The following is a 22,653-nucleotide window of genomic DNA, read 5'->3' on the forward strand; positions in this document are numbered from 1 at the left end:
TCTGGGAGAATAGTACGATGTTTACCAGCATCAGGAGAATGAAAGAATGAGTCCTCTATGTCTAGATTCAAGTCTCTGAACCGCATGGCATGCATTTATAAATATAAATCAAGAAGACATCCCTAATTGCTTTTATCACTGAAAAATTAGGTTTTGTTTCTATGTAGACTGGGACAAGACCAGCTGTAACTAAAGCTCCTCTTTAATTATGCGTGTGACAATGTCACACTACAAACTCATGAACCAGCTTGTTCTGCGAAACCGGAAGATGAAACACCAATACTTTCACTGTGGAGGGAAATTCTGCAAATCCCCTCAATATAAGTGGCTAGGACTCAATGTCTCCTCGGGCATCAAGCTGCAAAGCATCATCGCTTGTTAAATCTATTTAGAAAATCCTCCTGAAACTCATGTCGACTGTTTGTCGTCCTTCAGAAAATTATTTTAAAGGCTATGACCATTAGGTCTTTTTTTTAATTAAACATACATTCCGATACCCGTTTGTGACGTGTGAAATTTAGACTGCAGGATGACAAAGAAACCTGGAAGTCAATTGAGAATGTAAGATTATTTCAATTAACCAATCTATTTTGGGCCAGATTTACGGAAAATGCTAGTCGCAGGGCAATCCAGACGTGGCACTGTGTTTGCAATGCAAACAGCCTCATTGCCTGCCCAATGAAAGTAGCCTTAATAACTAGCTGGACAACGGGACAAGGGAATTTAGCGCAGTGAGACTCACCTCATAGGCAGACGCGCTTCACTGAGTACAGAAGCAATATTAGAGTGCCAGGAGGCAGGGTGTAAAGCTAAATGGGCTTCACTGAGGAACCTTTGAGGCGCACTCATTCATGAGGGTTGGGGTATTGCATATTGGGGCGTGAGTAGAAAGGGATATGTGCAAATCCGGAGATGAGATTTGAAACAGGGCTGATCCCCACAGAGTTACTACTAAGGTTTTATAATTGCACTGCTTTCTTTTAAAAATGTAAGAAGAATATATATGTTGTTTTCCTTTGCATTTTGGTCGATTTGGGTGAAAAATAGTGAAGTAACTAACACCGACAAGGTCCTTGCTGAAGGTCTGGTGGACGGAATACTCCATGACATAGATGACGTCCCGTCAGCTGTGCTACAAGTTCATTACATTATAGCCAAAGGCACTTGTAGTGCAGCAGACATAATAGTCGCCACGTCCTGGGGGAATAACTTGCACCAAACTCTAAATAAAGCCAACTGCTCTGAGTACATTTACTTAACAGACCGAAGGCAAGATTTCCCCAAGCAAAATGAAGAGGAGAACAGGTCTTGCTTTTTTTTTATATTTTCTGCTTAGTTCTGAGCTGAAGGAGACTTTTGGGGCCTGCATCTGTTGAAGTATTGGTCTCGCACTGCCATCTATATTTTGTCCTTTCAGGCCCGACATCTTGTATGTCACCTGACGGGAGAGATAGAGATAGAGTAGGTGTGCGTGTGTTTTAAGCAACCTGATAGCCATCCCTGTAACTGCACAGTCCCTGAAATCCCTGAACTCTTCACTCCAGCATCAACTGTTCACGTACAAGCGCCCTTCAGGATTTTGGCCATTTGTTATTTTGACTTCTGTGTGTGCTTTGCCAGCAAATGCCAAAATAATGTTTTAGAGATTTCACCTCTAGTATTTTGACATCAAAGTTTCATGACACAGTGATTGATTATCCAAAGGTACAAGACCGAATGACTCACAATCTTCTCCTATTTTTTACCTGTGAAAACTGAGCAAAGCTGCGGTCAGCAAACAAAGGGACGTGTCCAAGCAGCTCATGGCAGATGTCACTGGAGAGAGCACAAAATAATGTTATATCATTGAAACGAAAACAAATCACAAAGAAGTGTTGTAGGCTAATCATAAATTGGCAGATTTGCAGTACATTTTTAAAAAACAAGGCCTGACAACTTTGCTCCAGTGAAATATTCAACGGACAAGAACATTAAAAATATTTACATTAAAGGATGGCAGCAATTTGAATCAATGCACATCACGACTACTTCTTGTGTAAAAGTGAACATGTAAAAACCAGTAGAATTCCTTTGAAGCTTTTTGAAAGGAGAGAGAAAGGCGCAGCTATTTAAACACAAAGGTGAATCAAACTGTGCAAGGTGGTGTATTGATATTTACATTTCAACGCAAATCCTGATTTGCATTGAAAAGTAACCATAAAGCAACGCAAAGTAGCACTTTGTGCTACTTTGTATAACTTTGGGTCATGGGGGCATTTCTTCAGTGGTACGTGGTTGTTCATATGCAACCACCCATGATTTTTTTATCCGAAATCCAAACATTGAATAAAAAGGTAGACAGGACTTTGTGCCAAGAATTAACACCTCTCCGAAGCAGGCATAAAGTACGGGAAAAGTTTTCTTTTCTCAAAACGTTTCTAAATATGCATGCTTGCTGCCCTGTATGGTACACATACAAAGTGGGAAAAGTGTTAAACTATGTCTAAGTATAGTATTGTGTACTTGAAGGTTACCTTTCCAGTACAAAACCCATGCTTCACATTAGGTATGTCTGTGCATTGGTGCAAGGCCGCCAAAAGTGCACCACTACACTGAGAGAGAGGTACGGTCTATTCTTAGTAGCTATGGCACTGTTCTGCTCTCTCCCTTGCACGCAATGCATCAAAGAAACTTTTGCAGCTGCACTGCATTTCATGAACACTTAGTAAATATGCCCCAAATTGTTATACTTTAGGTCTTTCTAAATGATACATTAAACCACTTTGGTCTTAACCCTGTACTGGATGCAGTTTAGGATAATCTGTCTCCATTTTACAATCTTTACTGGAATGACTGCGGATAAATTACTTTATCCACACTTCCCTTACTGGGCAGGGGACCTTTACCACATATTAGCACAGGCAGGGCCGGCTCTAGGGCGGTGCGATCAGTGCCACCGCACTGGGCGTTGACTTGGGGTGGGGGTGTCATTTTTGAAAATGTATATTTTCATTTTATAAGCAACTGCTGCCGCATTCCTGACCTCCAGCAATTTTCAGACATCAATTAAAATGTCAAGCTAACTCTGGTAATTAATCATCTTTCTGCAGAGAGACCAGAGGTTTGTCTTGGGGAAGTCTTACTCATACTAAGGTAGCGGAGAGTGTTAAAATGCCTGCTGCTAAAAACATGTATTTTTTTTCTTTTTTTTTTCCTCATTCGCCTCGAATCATAGCTAACTTAGATCATAAGATTGCTAGTGTTGCTCCGATAGGAGAAGTAGGCTATGTAGTTTTCGAATTCACCCTTTATCCAAAGCCTACCAGTAGCCAAACCGACTTCCCTCCAGTTGCTGTCCTCCCTTTATTAAGGAGAGGATGGTTGCACTCTCTTATCAGGATTTGAGACCAAAGAATTATGACCGGAATCCAAACAATCTGCAGCTTGAAATGTTACGTAATTTTCCAGCCCAGTCTGAGAGTTCCACAGAGGCTTAATCATGGGACAAAGCAAAAAAAAAAAGAAACCAACCAGTCAGACCTGAGTGCACTTTAACAAACTGTTCCAAATGGCACTCTTCTTAGAGTTCTTCAATCGAGCTAGATCCGTTTTAGAAGTTTTGTACAGAGAAGATAGCCAGTCAGATTTGGTTGGCGGTGTTGTCTCTACCCATCTCTTACATATTTCCTGTCTGGCCAACAAAATAGCGAAAAATAGAAAACCACTGTCTGTGCCAGTAAAATCACTCGCTATGCCAAAAATGATGAGATTTAGGGTCATCTGTATTGAACGTCACATAATCGAGGTTAGGGAGGCTCCTATTTCCCTCCAAAATACCAAAAGTGATGGACAAGCCCAAAACATATGCACATCCGAAGCACTTTCTAAATTGCATTTATTGCACCTTGCAGGTGGGCCTTTAGAGAATTTGGAGAGCCTAGCTGGAGAAAAATAAGCTCTGTGTTTCGACAAATAGTGGTTCCTCCTCAGCCAAGCTGGCTTGACGACTGAGAAGAGAGTATTATAAGAAGTCTTCCACATTTCCTTCCAATCAATCCCCGGGATAACTGCCGCCCATAGCTCCTCGGCTAGCTTGAACTCACCATCGATAGGATCTTCTATGGTCCAGTAGAAGAAAGAAATCTCTTTCTTTACCACAGGTTTGTTCACCAGATGTTCTTCCAGGAGGTTCCCCCGGCCTAGTGAGCTCTTCGTGTTCTGAGACCAACTTAATATCTGTAAGTGGGAATGCGACAGTGGTGGATTCACACAAGGACAGCACCTAGTCAAATATTCTCCAAGAAATATCTTTTTCTTTTTTGGGTCCCCCCTCTAATACATGGGGCAGTTTGTGTGCACACTTCAAAAAACACCCACTGTCAAAGTGTAGGTTCAATCACGTGAACTATAGACAGATTTGAAAAAAGGCCAAGGTGCACCACTTCAACATTTAAAGGAACTGATAAATTCCATTCAGTAAACAGTAATGATCACATCAAGGAGTTTTTCTTCATATAATCTTGAGAGTTCTTTATTTAGTTCAGATAGTCAACAATGTACAGGATATACAGCCGACGCGTTTCGTCCACAGGGGACTTCTTCAGGGCAGGATAGTCAATGACGATGATGTCACTGGGTCATGGACGGTTGATAAGGAATGTATGAATAAACCAGACTGGTTATTTTTTGATCATCCGATACCATCATGTCTAAATAGACATCCATCCAAAGGATAATCTGTAAGTACTTAAATCTTGACATGCCCCGTTCCAGTTTTTCATTTAGTGTGGCCCATGGAAGAAGTGAACCATACACCGCTATATCCCCCATTCCAAAACCCCAGCTGTTTTAAGGGGAACTGCCAACAGATCTTTTAGGCAATTGGGGGTTCCTGGGCTATCCCACATAGGGGGCCAACCTAGAAAAATATTCGAGTCCTGTTTGTTTTTTTATCCTACCCCATAATTATGCTGCGCTACTTAGGACTTTTAGTCTGACCTTTTTAAAAAAAAAAGTTTGCCCCTTATTGATATAGAAAACCATCATGTGGAAGCCCCAGTTGTTCCAACATAGCAAAAAACATTTTGCCTTTCCCTGAAGAGTCTGGAGATTTTAGCAGCATTCTGAAGTGTGTTAGCTGAAAGGCCCAGGCATAGTATTGAATATCAGGGAGCGCCAGAACCCCTTTCTCCCTTCTGCGTCTTAGCTTCTTCCATGATATTCTTACCGCCTTAGAGGCCCAAACAAAAGAATTAATAGATTGCTGAAATCTATCTAACAATACTTTCTCAAAATCCAAGGGTATAGTGTTAAATAAGTGACCTTTGGCAAAATTGACATTTTTATGAGATCTACTCTGCCTAGAATAGACAATGAGAGATGGGCCCAAGATTCTCATAAGTTCTTGAAACTCCTTAAGTCCCCCTTAACACCTTTATGGTGTTGGGGGACTTAAATTTCCACCTGGAAAAAATGGAAGATATGGAAACTCTATCTCTTATGGGTGATCTTGGTACTCTAGGATTAACGCAGCTGATAACAGCACCCACACATGAGGCTGGTCACACATTGGACGGCATCTTCTCCAACATTAAGAGAGATAACAGTAAATGATATTCTGCCCCTTATCTGGTCTGATCATTTTGCCATCCTGAGTAACATTTCTATTACCCAGGCTCATATACCTAAACAGAGTCCTCCAACTCAAGAGCCTTTTAGAGTCTGGAAGGACATTGACAATACAATCTTACACACATCCCTAACCAACACTCGCCTGACTATTTCTGCAGACTCTAACATAGCTGTACAGCAATTCTCTGATTGGTTAGGTAGTGCGGTGGAGACACTGGTCCCTCCTAAATCTATCTCTAGTAATAGGAGGGTTCCTTCTGCTCCTTGGTTCACTGAATCATTAAGAAAGCAGAAACAAATGTGTAGGAATCATGAAAGAATTTGGCGAAGAGCCTATGATAGTGAAAGTAAAATCCTATATAAACAGACATTGGTCATCTATAAAAAAAATGATCATGGAAGCCAAAAGGGTATTTTTCGGGGAACAAATTGAAAACGCAAAAAACTCCAGTAGACAACTGTTCGAGGTGGTAAAATCACTGGCTGGGAAATCGCCTGATTTGGTCCCCCCGCCCTCTCAGGAGTTTTGCGATGCCTTAGCAAATTTCTTTTTCTCGAGGTAAATGATATTTACTCCGAGTTCTCAGTGATTAACAAACCAACTATCTCTGTACCTAGTCCCCCAAGTAAACAGCTCGAATGTTCATTCGCTCAATTTAAAGAAACAAATGAGGATCAAATTGCTGATATCATCAAAACTGGCTCAGCCCTTGACCCTTGTGCCCCTAAGATTTTTTTCCCCAGTAATCGATCTGATCAGTGAAATCATTACGCTTATCTGTAATGTGATGTTTAAATCCGGGGTCTTTCCAGGCAGGTTAAAGAACACGCTATTAAAACCACTTCTTAAAAAGCCTGGTTTGGATAAAGACTCACTGAAAAATTATAGGCCCATTGCTAGCTTACCTTATTTGGCCAAAGTGGCCGAGAAAGTAATGAATGCTCAACTTTCAGAATACATTGAACATAATGTTTTGCTTGATGATTCACAGTTTGGATTTCGAAAAATGCATGGCACCGAGACCGCGCTTATCAAAGCCGCTGATGACATTAGAACCATCAGGGACCAGGGAGGCACAGCGGTGCTGGTTCTGCTGGACCTATCTGCGGCCTTCGAAATGGTCAATTATTCCATCTTGATTGACCGTGTCGGAGAGTTGGGCTTCCATTCCAAGGCTAGAACCCAGGCCGTAACACTGGGGCCATTTAAATCAGCCGATCTGGCTCTACCCTGTGGGGTTCCTCAAGGCTCATCCCTAAGTCCGACACTCTTCAACATCTATGTGTCGGACTTAGCTAGGGTTATCAAGACCTACCGGATGAGCCTTACCACATATGCCGACGATACCCAGTTGGTGCTTGCCATCAATAATGATGGAAAAAAGGTGGCGGCCCGGTTTCAGGAAGGCATGCTAGCAATTAAGGAGTGGATGGCCTGTAATTGCTTAAGGCTAAACTCCGAGAAGATCGAGGTGATTATTTTCGGTAAATTGACACCCATGTGGTCATCAATTTGGTGGCCCCCATTACTCGGAGATTTACAGTCCCCAGTTCAAAAAGTCAGGAATCTGGGAGTCATCTTTGATGAAAAAATGAATTTTGTTAATCATGCCAACCAGACAGCATCCTCAGCATTCTACAAACTTAAACTTCTAAGAAAAATAATTCCATTTCTTTCAGAAAATGCTGGGAAAACTGTGGTGAGTTCACTGGTATTGTCCTCTCTCGACTACTGTAATGGTTTATTTTCAAATGCTCAAGCTTGGGTGGTCGCCAAGTTACAACTGGTCCAGAATGCGGCAGCAAGAGTGCTATCTGGGACCCCCAAATTCAAACCAATTAAACAAGTAATCAGGAACTATCATTGGCTGACGGTCAAAAATAGGATTAGATTTAAAACGCTGTGTCTCACCTTTAAAGCCATCCATCAGCTAGGGCCGGAGTTTCTTAAACAGAAGCTCACACTCTATCGCCCCACCCGACAATTAAGATTCATAAATTTACACCAACTGGTAGTGCAACGGACCAAGACTGTCACCTGGGGAGACAGATGCTTTACCAACACCGCAGCCAGACTCTGGAACACGCTTCCTTTGGTGATCAGAACTACACCCACACTGTTTAAATTTAGGAAACTGTTGAAAACCTGGCTATTTGACCAGTAGCTCTTCCCTCACCTCATCATCCTTTAAAAATTCCACACCGTTCTTCCGGAGGCATTAGTTGAGTCATAGCACCAAGACGCCTACGGGCACACGCTGCGCTTTACAAATCGCAAAAATAAATAAATATAAATAAATTAGAGAGATTTACTTTTGGTTTTTTGTCGATCTCAGGGACAATTTTGACCCCCAAGTAGGGCAGTTCTTTTTTGGTTTGGTATCGGCATTTCGGCAGGTTCCATGACATAAGCATGGTTTTATCAGCGTTGATGTCGTACCCCGAAACCCGGCCAAAACCTCTCGCTAGCTCGATCCCCCGAGGAAAGGAGAATTCCAGATCCGACGAAAGAACAAGAATGCCGTCGGCATACAGGGCTACCTATCTCTCCCATGTGCCACTACTGAATGGTATAATAGCTGGCTCTTCCCTTAGACGCTGGGCAAACGGTTCTATATATAGGTCGAAGAGAAGCGGGGAGAGGGGGCAGCCCTGTCTGGTTTCCCTTTTAATTTTAAATGGTCTAGTCAAATTGCCATTTACCACAAGCCCGGCTGAGAGCTCACTATAAATAAGGCGGATGACCCGGCAAAACTTTGGCCCAAAATTCAGCTTCTCCAAGACCCCTATAAGATATCTCCAATCCACCCTATCGAATGCCTTGGTCGCATCCAATGTCATTGCAGCCAAAGGAAGAGAGAAGGTGGAAGCAAAATCTATTGCGCCAATAAAATCATGAGTAAGGTCATAGAGGTGTCTGCCCTTTACAAAGCCTTTTTGGTCAGTGTGCAACAGCTCACCTGCTATGCCCCCTAATCTATCAGCCAATATCTTCGAGAATACCTTATAGTCTGAATTCAACAGAGATATTGGCCTGTAGGAACCACCTTTTGTAGGGGGTTTTCCAGGCTTTAGGATTAAAATAATATTTGCTTCCCCCATGTATTGGGTGGCTGATCTCCCTCTACCAGAATTATTTCCCCTAATTACTTGTAAATTTCCGCCGGGAGCCATCTGGCCCTGCAGCTTTACCCTTTTTACAATCTGAGAGAGCCTTCCTGACTTCTTGGTGCGTGATTACAGCCTCCAAATTTTCTCGAGGGGATGAATCAAGGGAAGGAAGCTGGATCGAATTTAACCAAGCTTGAATAGATGAGCTATCAGAATCGCTATCGTCCATATATAGCTCCTTAAAATAAGCATGGAAGATCTCTCCCATCTCCCCCTCCCTGCTTGTTAGTAATTTAGAGTGTCCATCCTATATTTGTTCAATATGATTCCTAACTCTATCCGTTTTGGCCTTCCATGCGAGTAACCTACCGGCTCCCTCACCATATTCAAAATGGGCAAGCTTGCTCGACTCCCACCTATCAGAGATTCTTGTTTGAATTGTACTGTCCAACAGGGATTTTAGCTAATCTAATTCCGCCCCTATAGTTTCTCTAAATATTTGATCTTCATCAGGTAGCCAATTAATCCTTTCCTCCAGCCCTTTCATTCGGCGCTCTGCGGATGCGATTTCCTGCCTGTACTGTCTGTTCCTATAAACAGTTCTGTTCGTAATCAGGCCTCTCAAACAAGATTTCAAAGCATCCCATACTACCATGATATCTGCCGATCGAATATTAATATCTAAAAAGGCTTTTACCTCCAGGATCAGATAACCAGTTATAGTATCATCCAAGAGGAGAGAGCGGTCGAAAGTTCACACCCTCTGTTGTTCACTGCCTGCTAGATCCAGATCGATCCAGACCGCTACATGGTCAGAAAAGTGCGGAGTCAAATACCCGATGTTCTTGGTAATACCCTTTAAGTTACTACTGATCAAGATGTAGTCTATTCGTGATTTATGTCTATACTTTTTATTATAAAATGATACCCCTAACTGTGTACCAGATCTCTTTCTCCATAAATCACAAATAGCATGTTCTTTCATCATTGTTTTTAAAATTTGGCAGGAAGTGTAGCTCTGCTTTTTGGTGATTTGTCCAGACTTGGATTCAGTACTATATTGAAATCTCCTGCCAAGATGGTTGAGTCAGGAAAGTCCAGGAGATTCATAAAGATGGTCTTTAGAGTTGATGAAACATCCTGCTAAGGAACATAATACCCAACGATTGTAATATGGATGTTCTCTACGCTAATCTTGGTTATCACCCATCTGCCACTTGAATCAGTTCTTACTTCTTGCAAAGTGGCATTTGCTTGTTTCTTTATTAAAATGGCTACGCCCCTTACATTGGCTGTCTGATCTGAACAAACACAATGCTCCACCAACCTGAGATTTGCACAAACCTCCTTCATCTCTTTTTTCAACAGGTGGGTTTCTTGTAGAATTATTACTTGTGCGGGTGAGTCTCTTAAATACTGTAGGTTTTTCTCCCTCCTACTTTTGACTCGCAACCCGTTCACATTCCGGGACAGACACTGCAATGTTTTCATGTCAGAAAAAAACCTTGAAGATTCATAGCGTTCCAGCCTACCTTATACCGACACCAAACCAAAAACACCAATCCTTGAACTTCAGCTAAATTAAGAGGCAAAATATATTGTTTTCCCCGCTGCTCCCACACCCGTGCCCTCAACCCCCTAACCTAACACCCACCCACCCCTCCCTGGAGAACCCTACGCCCATTTACCTGGACAAGTCCAGATTCTGCCTGCTCGGAAACTCTAGACTTCCAATTGTTCCTATCTACTTTAAGGCTGAAACATAAACTTAACTGCCCATCGAGTTGCATACCAACAAATGACCTTGGGAAAACATCAGGGGGACCAAAAAGAGGACCTAGCTAAAAACGTGTATTGTGCAGATAACAAAGTTCATATGATGTCAATATGTCAGAGAGTTACTGCTTCTATAAGAGAGATCCTTTTGTAACTTGTCGTTTATAAGTCAAAATCCTAATATAGAACATTGAGTTTTTAACTGTCATCAAAGAGCTGCATGAAAACTGCAAGGTATATGTTATACCTATATGTTTTTTTACTCAGTCTTTTAGCATCCTACTCTTGTGAAAAGGGTTCATTTGGGTTGAAAACAATTATTATTATTAAAGCGAACCCCTAAAAATGATGTTACGTTTTAAATTCAGAATTTGTGCTTTTCCAGGAGTAGAACTCAAACTATGTTGCCTCCATGATAGATGACATGTCACTCCTACCCTACACCTTGTAGTCCTGTCTGATCTAACATTTCCTATACACTGATTTACACATGTATGATTTTCTCTGTGCAATGTGTGTGTGATGTACAGTGCTGCAACACTTTACACTGGTATGCGTGGCGCTATAAAACTAAATGAATCTGAGAGACAGTGGTTATGGAGACTTGAGGGGCACCGTTACAAGGTGCTAGTGAGGGAATCCGTGGCAGAGGTGGTCATTGGGGGGGGGGGGGGATGCCAACAGACATTGTCGCACAGGGCGCCATCAGCGCTAAAGCCGGCCCTGAGCACACGCATGACATTCCCTTCTTAATAGGCCGAATATCCAGTTGCCTACGTTTTTCTGCTTCTAAATTTAAACTAATATTCCTCTGCAAACGGTACTTTGAAAGTCCCTACATAATGTTCTGCAAAGTAGTGATTATTAGAATGATGGAAAATAACCTTGTCAAGGAATATCACACTTACATCTTAGTAGGCAAAACTGGAAGATTTTAACCACTTACGGCTCTGGCGTGTACATTGGCGTTGATCCATGTCGAATGTATTGTGTGGAATGAAACACACGGAATGCCAAACCAGCCAAGAAATCTCGAGATGACAGCAGGCCAGCAACAGGACGCAGACGGAAGCCAGTGCATGCTATTGAAAGGAAAAAGAGTATATTAGAATTCTTGTGCTTGTGAACTGGTACCTGTATGTAACCTTTGAATATAAGGGTCAGATATCTTCAACTTTATTACCATCTTATCCTACAAATTGTTTAATTATGACCAAGAGACATTACAATTAATTAGCAGGGGCATAGCTAGAGCTTGTGGCGACTGGGCCTATCCCTCGGATTTCCGCCCCTGGAGGGGGGGATGCTGGGGAAAAAGGACAGCGAGCACTTGAAAGAGGTCCGAGAGACACATAATATTGCCGCTAATAGTCACCTCGATCATGCAAGTTACATGCACATACATGACGAGCGAAGGCTACACAGTTGAATACACCTGTGACTGGCAGTACAAGAGAGAACACACAGACAATTGCTTTCTTCCAGACTTGAGGTTCCACACCCCTCTTCAAAGATTGCTTGCACACCCGCAGTGTAAGAAGAGTGAGATCATCGACCAGCTTGTTCCATATCCTCGGAGGTTAGGGGATCCAAGGGAGATCCCGAGGTAGTGGACCAGGTAATACCTAAGAAGGTCTCCGAGATGGCATCACAGGTTAAGCCTACCATCATGGTTGTCAGCAGAGTCCTTTAGGGTCATAGGTTCACTTAGCACCGATAGTTCAGTAAAGCTCTGGTCACCAGTAGCTCTGAACAGTGTCTCAGATCAGGGGATGCTGTCTTAACAGATGGAATTATGTCCTCCAAAATCTTGCTGATATTTTTAATCAAAGAAATCAACCAGATCATCACAGAGTTCCTAGGAAGATGTAACCTCTTGCTTTGAGCAATCCAAGTCTGTTAGTCCCCGAAGAATTTCAAAAACCTTTTTTGCCCCATTGTTGGCTCCAAGACTATTATTAGCATAAAATGGCTTTACCGACCGCTCTTTTATAATCACCTACCTCACTCTTAAGACACTTTTTATCTGCACCGGAATAACCCCTAGGCCATTTGCCAATATGCATCAGCCTAACACTTCCATGCGTTACAACTCCGTGTCTTGTGGGGTGATTGGCTCAGCCTGCTCGGGATCCACTGATGCAAAAACTGGTGACGTGTTTAATATTGGTATAAAACTGAATGCCCAAAAGGTATTTGTGTTTATGTGCTAATAAACATGAAAACTTGTCTATGAGTCCCTCATCAGGTGCAGAATTGATATTAGACTAGCTTCCTTCACAAGGACCTGGGTCTGAATTTAGGACTGCAAGGCAAATTTTAGGGGCCATCTTTAAATTTGAATAGCCTTATGGCCGTCACTAAGGTGGCACATTAAAATGCAAACAACAATTAAAAAAATAAGACATTGAAATGCACCCCCATGTAAATTTCATAAACAGATCAAAGCAATGGACTGAACAACCTTTGAATGCACTGAATCCGAAATGAGCAAACAATGATGGCCAATCATGTGATTGCAATCCCAGGTAAACACCATACACAGGTCAAGCAGTGGACCTCTGAAACTTTTGCTAAGAAGCAGTGCTCCTAGAGCATGATGTATCACATTTCTGAATGCAATGACAGAAACAGCAAAATACAAGTCAGTTGACACACCATGGTAAACACAGCTTTTTAGTGTGTTTTAAAAACACGCCCTCAGCGCTCCTAGACAGAGTGAGCATGCATGATGTATCAAATATCTGAATGCAATTACAGAAACATCAAAATACAAGTCAGTTGACACACCATGGTAAACACAGCTTTTTAGTGTGTTTTAAAAACACGCCCTCAGCGCTCCTAGACAGAGAGAGCATGATGTATCACATATCTGAATGCAATGACAGAAACAGCAAAATACAAGTCAGTTGACACACCATGGTAAACACAGCTTTTTAGTGTGTTTTAAAACCACGCTCTTAATTAAATCGGCCACCCGCCTTTGAGAGAACCCCCCCCATTTTTTTCATCCCACTTAAAGCCCTGTTGGTATCTATGCTGCCCACTGAAAGCTCTCTTACCTCAGTCGTGAATGACTCGCTCCAAACTCCAAAGTCTGTATACCAGGCAGCTAGGGGTGGTTGACTAGAGAGCAGCACAGCGCCGACTGCCCCAGGCCAAAATGAGCGCGAGAGCACGTAGCGGTGAAGCGCCTGATGCTCACTGCTACGTCCTACTCATCGTGACGCGGGGGCAGGGCTAGCAAAAATAATAAATGATTTAATGTTGCCCCAGGGCCGCGCTACACGTCTGATTGACGGCCCTGGAGGCTGGGTTGGACGGACAGCAGCAAATTAAAACGCGGGAGTCGGGACTGGGACGCTGTGGCCGCAACTTTTGAAGAACTGACCTGACCTGCTGCTGCTGTTATAACTGTGGTAGTCACACTTCAGGTGCGCGCAGCGCGCACTTTCAAACTGGGCCACGCACTGCTTTTCTAATTTATTTGTGGAGAGTACACAGTGTCCCAAGGCCCAAATAAATTATAAAGGCCGCAACAGGCCACCAGTGCCACGCGACTCACCCGAAATTGTGCCGCCTGGTGCGGACCCCCTCCCCACCCCCCCTAGCTACGCGGCTGTTAATTAGTCAATTTCATGATTGCCCCTTTTACTCATAAAGAAATAATGCTCTTTTCAGGATCTCAAGGCTTTTAGTTCTCTGGATTTCAGTCAAATATTCCATATAATAATTGATATTTGTTAAGAGGCGTTAGTGTGGATGTAAATTGAGACAAAGTCCAGAGATGTTGCATACAATTAATACCTACACTGCACTGAATTTTGTTAAGAGGTCCAAAGCAAGGGCAAGATTGGAATGACAACAGTGGTTATGGTTTCAAGTTTTGCCCTGAAATGTGGTTTTTGCAACACAGCCCGAGCTTTAGCAGAAGAGTGGAACCAGTGCATTCAACCTCAAGGCCACAATGTCCCGCCTTGTCCCTCTAGGGGGTTTCGACTTCTGTAAACGAGTAGTACAACTGTTGACTGGGTTAAACTGATAGACTTTGAATTCCTCACTCCCTAGTCAGTCAGCATCGAAAGGGTCCAATGGCCCAACCGTCCATAACTCATAGAATAATGTTTACTTTATTGATTCACTTTATTTCCTATGGGCGTATTTATACAATCATAACTTCTGATCTATACATTCAATTTTCATAATTTTGCTGTATTTTACAGCATTCAGGTTTCTTCTCTTTTCAATTCATTAATTTGTTTTGGGAATTTTAAACTATTTATTTCTTAAATTTAACATAATGATTTAATGTTACTGCACACCCACCATAAGCATTGTTCTGTGAAGAAGACATTGCTACTCAAGCCAATTTATGAAGGATAAACTTAATTGAACTTTTGTTGCGTTGGCGCTCAGCCACAGCTCATAGTAACTTTGAGGGTTCTCTTCCCCAAAGAATAACAATGCATTTTTTTTTTACTTGGGGACAAGTTGTATGCAATGCTATGGCTAATAAATGGTGTTCATCCTACAATATAGTATATTTGTTATGGCATACCTGATCCAATATTTAATTGTTTCGGAAGATGGAGCAAAACCTTGTTAAGTCAAACCATGTCACAAACAAAAATTTCTTGGTGAAAAAATAGAATAGATTCTTTTAACATAACTTGAAAGTGCTTTGCGTATGCCCACTGTATAAAAGAGTCTTTGCTTGTCCCAGACCAGAAAGAGGAAGGAAAACAACAGACAGAACCAAAGACTGAGAAATGAAATGAAGAAGGTTTTTTTCTCTAACAAAATGTATAATGTCATAGGACTATGTTATCCCATTAGAACTGCAATCAAGGGCAAGTACACTGAAGTGCTCGTAGGTCACTTGTAAATCGCCCAGATCATATGGCTACCTAAAAGACTCAAAAGAGGAAAGCTGGAAACCTTTTTTTTACTGAGACTTGTCTCTTGGAAATTTCACACTTCCTGCCAAAAGCTACTCTCTTTCCCTTGTTTCCCTGCCAGAAACATCTCCCCTTCCCTGGTATCTAATAGATCAACTGCCTCTCTCCCTCCCCGTTGGCCATGCCAATCAGCACACTCAGTGCATAGAAAGAAATATTTGCCCTCTGTCCACAGGTTGGACAGAAAAAGAAAACAGTACTAGGGGTGTAGTAGGCCCCCCCACATCCCTGAACCGGCAGCAATTATGATAGCCATGTCTCTTCAATGCCCCCTACTAGCCGATGCTGGGAATCATGCATTTCTCTCTAGTCCTCTGAGGAGATCCTGCCCTCTTTTCACAGCAGCTTACAAACAGCTTCTGACAATCTTGCTTTGCTAACGTAGTTTTTGTGAAGAGTCATTGTTGATTCTCCTATATCTCTAAATTTGTTTCAGGTCGCTTCCGGTCCCTTCCTGCAAAGCCCCTGTGTGTTCTCTTCCTCCACCCTATTTCTGGTTCGCCAAATCCCCTACTGCCAAATTGTGTGTGATATTTTCTGTTCTGCACCATGATCTCTACCAATATCTCCTGTCCTGCATTCCACAGAATGGTTTGTATGGCCGCCAGCTGCGGCCCGTGCAGGTAAGAGTGGTGTGGAGGTGGGGCCGGGTTGAGGGGGGAATTCAAAAGACGACCACGAAGAAAAATTAAATAAATAATTAATTTTCCCTCATCGTTGCTGTTGAAATTCACACCCACCCGGCCCCACCGCTCTCACCTGCCCAGGCCGCAGCTGGTGGCCGCTCCAACACAGTCATTGAGTCCTAGTTAAACTTTTCTCATTGAAATACCACTAAACTGTTTTTTTAAATCACCATTCTAATCTACCATCTAAGAAGAGAAGTGCCAAATCAACACAAAAGTACCTAATATTGGCTGAGTACAGGAAATATTAAGCATACATTTATGTGCCCAGAATGTCCCCTCATATTATTCACGATTGGCACTTTTAAAAAAATAAATGTTTCTAGTCTTAATTTTTTTTTTTTCCTGAAAACGATTTCTGCATATTTTGACTCCAAATTGATTACTTTTCTGACTCTGTTGGTTAGGCAAACAATTAATCTTCAAAGCGCAAATTAATTGGTCAAGGCTAGCCAGGCAGCTAAAAGACAAGAATAGAAGAAGGCTTTTAACTGGGTATACTTATTATTGCAACAACTTTTTCAACATATACTTTATGGTTGAATTCTAGAAAAGCAGACACATTTCAACTTCGCTCTTCAGTGAGAAACACATATTCTTTCTTTTAATTCCCGAAGTTTTTTATTGAGATTTTCACATAGAAATAAATAAAAACAAATCTTTCAATTTACATGTTTTCCTTAGCAGGGTAACTTACTTTGCAGAAAATTTGAAACGTCCTCGAGTTGTGGGATATTATTCTCATTATATCCACAATATTTCTCCAAGAGAGGGAACACGTGGTTATGTTCGTAACAGGCGTGTGTTGGATAGAGCGTCTTCAGCTCCCTGAACACAGTGCCCCATGTTTTCTTCTCTTCCTCGCTGTACTCTACATGCGGGATCGGCAGTCCACTAAGGATCGAAATAAAACAAGAAGGAAAAATTCGAGACACGAAAAGCAAGCTGTCTGTTAAAAAACATTTTTTAAGAACACAGGGCCATATTATCAAGAAAGGACGATACATTATCGCCGCGTTTATCGGCAGGAAAATGCCGCTAAAGCAGCATTAATGGGCTTGATAATAAGCCCTTGTGAATTCCCATCGAAGCCCAGGTTCTGGTGTTAACCTGGGCTTCTATTGGAATTCACAAGGGCATATTATCAAGCCCATTATCGCCGCTTTAGAGGCAGTTTCCTGCCAATAAAAGCGGCTATAGTGTATTGTAAGCATGAGCGCTAAATCCGCTCCGATCGCGGATTTTGCGAATTTTCGGTAAATTCGCGATCCGCGAACTCTCGCGAATTTGCCGAAAATTCGCAATCCGCGAGCGGCGGATTCCGGGGGCAAAAGTTCAACCATTTCTGGTCTGTTGTAACTAATTTACGATGGCATCCTAAGATAGTTACTAAATTAGCTTCAACAGGAAGCTCTAATAGATAAGATAAAGCAGGTCATCGAGCGCCTGCTTTATTTAATCTATTAGAGCTTCCTGTTGAAGCTAATTTTGTAACTATTTTATGATGGCACTGGCAGCTTGCCGGCGCCATCGTAAATTAGTTACAACAGACCAGGAATGGAATAATACCGTTTTGGAGGCTTGGCAGGTGTGCCTTCTTCCCAAATATACCGTCGAAAATCAGCTGTGACGCTGGACAAAGGCCTTTGCATCTTTGACCTTCACGAGCGCAATCCCCGTGCTGTTATGTGACCAGGAGCTTCTGTCTCTACATCTGCTGCTCTGATCAGTCTCTGAACTTTTATACACACAAGAGCCATGTGCACTCGCTTGGAAGCGCCGTCCGTTTGGCCCCGCCCACACACTCGCGGTGTGCACCGTCTTCCCGCCATTTACCCACTATGATGGGCAGATCACTCAAGGGACCCCTGCGCCCTTCGGCGCGATTGCATAGTAACACACACCTGGTCGCTGTAGACAACTCTCTGGCACTTTAAGCAGCTGTACTGTAGTAAAAGCACTATACATTTACCCAACGAGGTAGCACTTACTGATTATCCAGTAGAAAGTACTCCAGTTGAGTAGAGGTATGGCACAAAACGGTGGCTTCTTCTTGAATAAATATGAAGGGCAGGGTTCATTCTGGCACAATGGTCCTGGCACAAAAATTAAACCTCAACAGGAAGCACTTACAGATATCAATACAGCACGTGCCCTAGTTGAAGCTTACATTCAGTGACTCATTCATCAGCCCAAAAACAATTGTGAGCGTTGTGGAGGCTGGGCAGGTGTGCCTTCTTCCCAAATATACCGTCGAAAATCAGCTGTGACGCTGGACAAAGGCCTTTGCATCTTTGACCTTCACGAGCGCAATCCCCGTGCTGTTATGTGACCAGGAGCTTCTGTCTCTACATCTACTGCTCTGATCAGTCTCTGACCTTTTATACACACAAGAGGCATGTGTACTCGCATGGAAGCCCCGTCCGTTTGGCCCTGCCCACACACTCGAGGTGTGCACCGTCTTCCCGCCATTTACCACTATGATAGGTCACTCAAGGGACCCCTGCGCCCTTCGGCGCGATTGCATAATAACACACACCTGGTCGCTGTTGACAACTCTCTGGCACTTTAGGTAGCTGTAGTGTAGTAAAAGCACTATACATTTACCCAACGAGGTAGCACTTACTGATTATCCAGTAGAAAGTACTCCAGTTGAGTAGAGGTATGGCACAAAACGGTGGCGTCTTCTTGAATAAATACGAAGGGCAGGGTTCAATCTGGCACGATGGTCCTGGCATGGAAGCCCCGCCCCCAAATCCGCCGATCCGCTAAATCCGCGGATTTTGCGGATCCACGATCCGTGAATACGCAAATTCGTGAATCGTGGATCCGCAAAATCTGCCCATGCTTAGTGTATTGCCCTTTCTTGATAATATGACCCATAATTTTCTGTTTTATACGTCCCAAGTTTATCGTCCAAGATTCACGCCAATAAAAATGCATGCTAAGTCTTTATGCTCCAGCATGACCCACTGTGCAAGGAAAGTGAAAAAAAAGCACTGTACGTGGGAAATCCAGAGGCAGGAGCGGATTGTGGAAAATCTTTGGCATCTGGGAAAAAGAAATTCTAAGGCCTGCCAGCACTCCCCATGACCCCAAGGTTTAGCTCGGGAATGAATATATACACTGCCTTTTCTGAGGAAGTATTTCTGACACCATGATTAACATTAATGTAAATTGTAAGGGCAACATATTTTGTGTGCTATTCAAAGTCTGTTGTCTGCAGTTACACCTTTCCAGAGGCCTTTCTCAGTGCTGAAGGAAGAACTCCCCCAGCACCTTTCCTGCTCTCTTCTGTAGGAGGGGGTTAAGGGTTGGAGGAGGGGGGTAGACTGTGTGAGCCCAAACATCTGTCTCTGAGAATCCTCAAGACCTGGGGATCTGGGTTCGAGTCTCGTTAACGACGCCAAACATCCTGTGATTCTGGGCAAATCACTTAATCTCCCCGTGCCTAACAAAAATGAATGTGTGTCCTCATGTAACATAACTGGTGCTTTGTAAAGCACTATGATACCTGATTCAGTTCGGGTCAAGTTCGCGCTATATAAAACTCTGCAAAACAAAAAAAAGCCCAGTAGCTTCCACCAACTAATTCTGTGACAAAGTGACCTCCATCCTGACCCTGGATAAATCGATGCCAGACCCCCATCCTCTTGCCTATGTCACTAGCCATCCACCAATGGATGACCCCTGAGGCTTGTCTGGTATGATAGGTTGGGGTTCTGTCCCAGTTTCCCTTATTAGTGACACATCTTATCTTTTTCTATTAAGGCTTTGATGAGATTAGGCTTAATACTGCATGTCATAAGTTCCTTTGTTTGTCCTTGTTGTGGGCATGTGGACGGCTGCAGTAGTTAATACTGTACATCTCTACTCTTGTAGCGCACTCCACCGACAGGTGCACTTGGTTCTTCTGCACTTGCTCTTTTCAGTCTGCTGACTTGTATTAGAAAAAATGTATCCTTGAGTGTGCTACTCCTGGACTAGCTAAACAGCTTGAGAGGTTGTTGCCTAGTTGTTATGGCGGATCTCTGTTTAGCTCCATCTGATTGCATTTCCACATAAAGGGCTTCATCTGGCAGGATCTGACTACCTACATTCGGGCTGTTGAATCTTCACGCAGTCATTTACCTTCTCAGTCTGAGTGGTCTATTACCCAACATAGTTGACACCTTTGAGCAGAAGCCAAGCAATGTTTGTAAAAAAAAAACAACTTGAAATGTTTGGTGTGACCTTCTTAACTAAGGACTTTGATAAGGAAACACACAGTAAACATGCATACACTTACAGGTAATGAATATTATGCTACTTGGGGATGAGCAACAGGAGCTGCATATTCATCAGTTTGGTATTAGTATCCATAGGGCAAAACAAGATGCTACAATCTTCTGTTCCATTTACAAGAGCTATTTAGATGTTATGTCTGGTAGGAGGCATGAGTGAGTAATCAAAGCATTATTATGCAGGATTTAGATCAGGTATCTTCTACTAAATGTTCAATTTACATGGAGGTCTCTGCAGGTCATATCCCAATGGTGGGCCCCGGGGGAAGCACAGTCGCAGACTAGTCTTCTCCCGAGGTCTTTTGCGCAGGGGAGGACCAGGCAGGGTCAAGGGGTGAGGTTTAGGGGATGGTTATAAGAATGCAGGGGACGAAGGCAACTTTCTCTTCCTGCATTCTAGACACCATTGGGAGGGTGTAGTTAGCAAAGGGACAGTCAGGATAGTTAGGGTGTCATTAGGAAGGCGTTTTTGCAGTAGGGTTTCGGCTGGTTTTGTGAGGGACTCATTGTGTTCGTATGTGAGGAGCCACTGGTTGGTGGTTTTGGGTCGGCGAGGGCGAGATTGCAGCATATCCGGGCAAGGCGGCGGTCACGACGGAGGAGGTAAGGGAGGCCTTGAGGCTGCTGGGCCGCACCGGGTGGGAGGATCTCCTCCGGCCTGGCGTTCTGGGGAAGGCAGGAGTGGGGATGTCGCATGCACCGCGGGCGGCCTCTGTAGGAGTGGCAGCAGCAGTTGTAGCCTGCTTAGAGGAGCTGCTGCCACAGGGGAGAGGTGTGCATGGGAAGGGGAGGGGCACTGTCAAGAGAGAGCCCAGGCACGGAGGCTCGCGTAAGAGCCTGCCTCCGCGGCTGGAATTCCTGCAACTTGAGTTTTGGGGGCGGGAGTGCCCCCGATCATGCAAGTGCCCACACGGGAGTTGCTGATTCAGAGCGGTGAGCGCACACAAGAGGAGGTGGGGGGAGGCAGCGGGGCCTCTGCCTGGCCCGGCAGATGCCTGTTTGGCTCGGGAGCAAGGCGATGCAGTGGAGGGGACGGGGGGCCCGGGGCTCTGCATAGAGGCACCAGTTTTTGGGGGAGCAAAGTGGGTATGGAGGATGACATGGGGCAATGGGAGGATGCTCCCATTGACCTCTCCAGGGGGTCACTAGTGAGTACTCCTGTGCCAGGGGGTGCATGGTGGAGGCCCATGAGGTGGTTGGCAAAGAGTGTGGTGGGAGGGGGAAGCCAATCCAAGTTGTGGCTCCACTGCCTTGGATTCTGCAGCCTGGTAGGGTGGCTCAGGGATATTGCCCCCCTCCTCCCCTGGTGGGAGGCGTTGGCCTGGGAAGACGGGATCAGGGAGCAGCGTCTCTTGGTCCAGCAGAGGGAGGCGTGTTGGGCAGAGCTAAATGCAACCAGGGTTGGGGCGGTCTCAGAGGAGGAGGTAGAGGGGCCCCCTACCCCACCTCGGAGGAGGAAAGGTGGGCTAAACAGGAGGTGAGGGACAGGGCAGATAAGGGCAGGTGGGGGGGGCAGCAGCAGGGGGGTGCTTTCCAAGTAGGGACAGCCAAGACAGCTTTGAGGCCCAATGGTGCCAGGGCCTGCACAGGTTGGAGCGACCTGGGGGTTGGGGGATCCAAGTGGGCGGAGGTCGGTGGAGTGTGGGGTGGCACAGCGGGGCACAAGACGGCCTCCGGACGCTGGCTAGAAGCAGCAGGGGGGTCCGAGGTGGCCATCCCTCCGGCACCGGAGCGGGCAACGAAGTTTTGTGTGACGAGAAGGTGTGTGTTGAGTGTCAAAAAGAGTAAGAGTGTGAAGAGAGTTGTGAGAGAGGTGTTGTGGGTGCCTGTGGATGCGGATCCCAAGGTGGGGTTGGATTATGATGAGGAGAGTGATAAGCTGGAAGACGGGGAGGTGAGGGATGACGATGACAGGCTGGGGGTGCGGAGCAGGAGTGGAGTTGGTGTTTTATAGGAATCTAAGGCAGCAAAGGGCAAGGCGAAGGCAAAGGCGGAGCCAACCAAGGCCACCAGCACCAGAGGGCGGTCCGGAGAGGCGCACTCGTCATTGTCTGGTGAGGGGCCATGGTAGGCAGCTTGGGATGGTGGGCCAAAAGTGGGGAGAAAAAGAGTAAGGGTGTGAAGAGAGTGGTGAGAGAGGTGTTGTGGGTGCCTGTGGATGCGGATCCCAAGGTGGGGTTGGATTATGATGAGGAGAGTGATAAGCTGGAAGACGGGGAGGTGAGGGAT

The 22,653-nt window shown here is 44.3% G+C and overlaps 1 protein-coding gene across 2 annotated transcripts in view; it reads right to left on the reverse strand.

The window, feature by feature from the left end:
- PAH (phenylalanine hydroxylase) overlaps positions 1-22,653 on the reverse strand; it is a 237,327-nt gene that overhangs the window by 36,483 nt on the left and 178,191 nt on the right. For both annotated transcript variants that reach the window (XM_078674775.1, XM_078674766.1), the window contains 3 exons: positions 16,839-17,035; positions 11,444-11,579; positions 1,746-1,815 (listed from right to left, as the gene is read on the reverse strand). In XM_078674775.1, coding sequence (XP_078530901.1) covers positions 1,746-1,815; positions 11,444-11,579; positions 16,839-17,035 — 403 coding nt within the window. The remainder of the gene's footprint in view (positions 1-1,745; positions 1,816-11,443; positions 11,580-16,838; positions 17,036-22,653) is intronic.

This window comes from Lissotriton helveticus, chromosome 1_1 (genome assembly GCF_964261635.1).
Source record: "Lissotriton helveticus chromosome 1_1, aLisHel1.1, whole genome shotgun sequence".
NCBI lineage: Eukaryota > Metazoa > Chordata > Amphibia > Caudata > Salamandridae > Lissotriton > Lissotriton helveticus.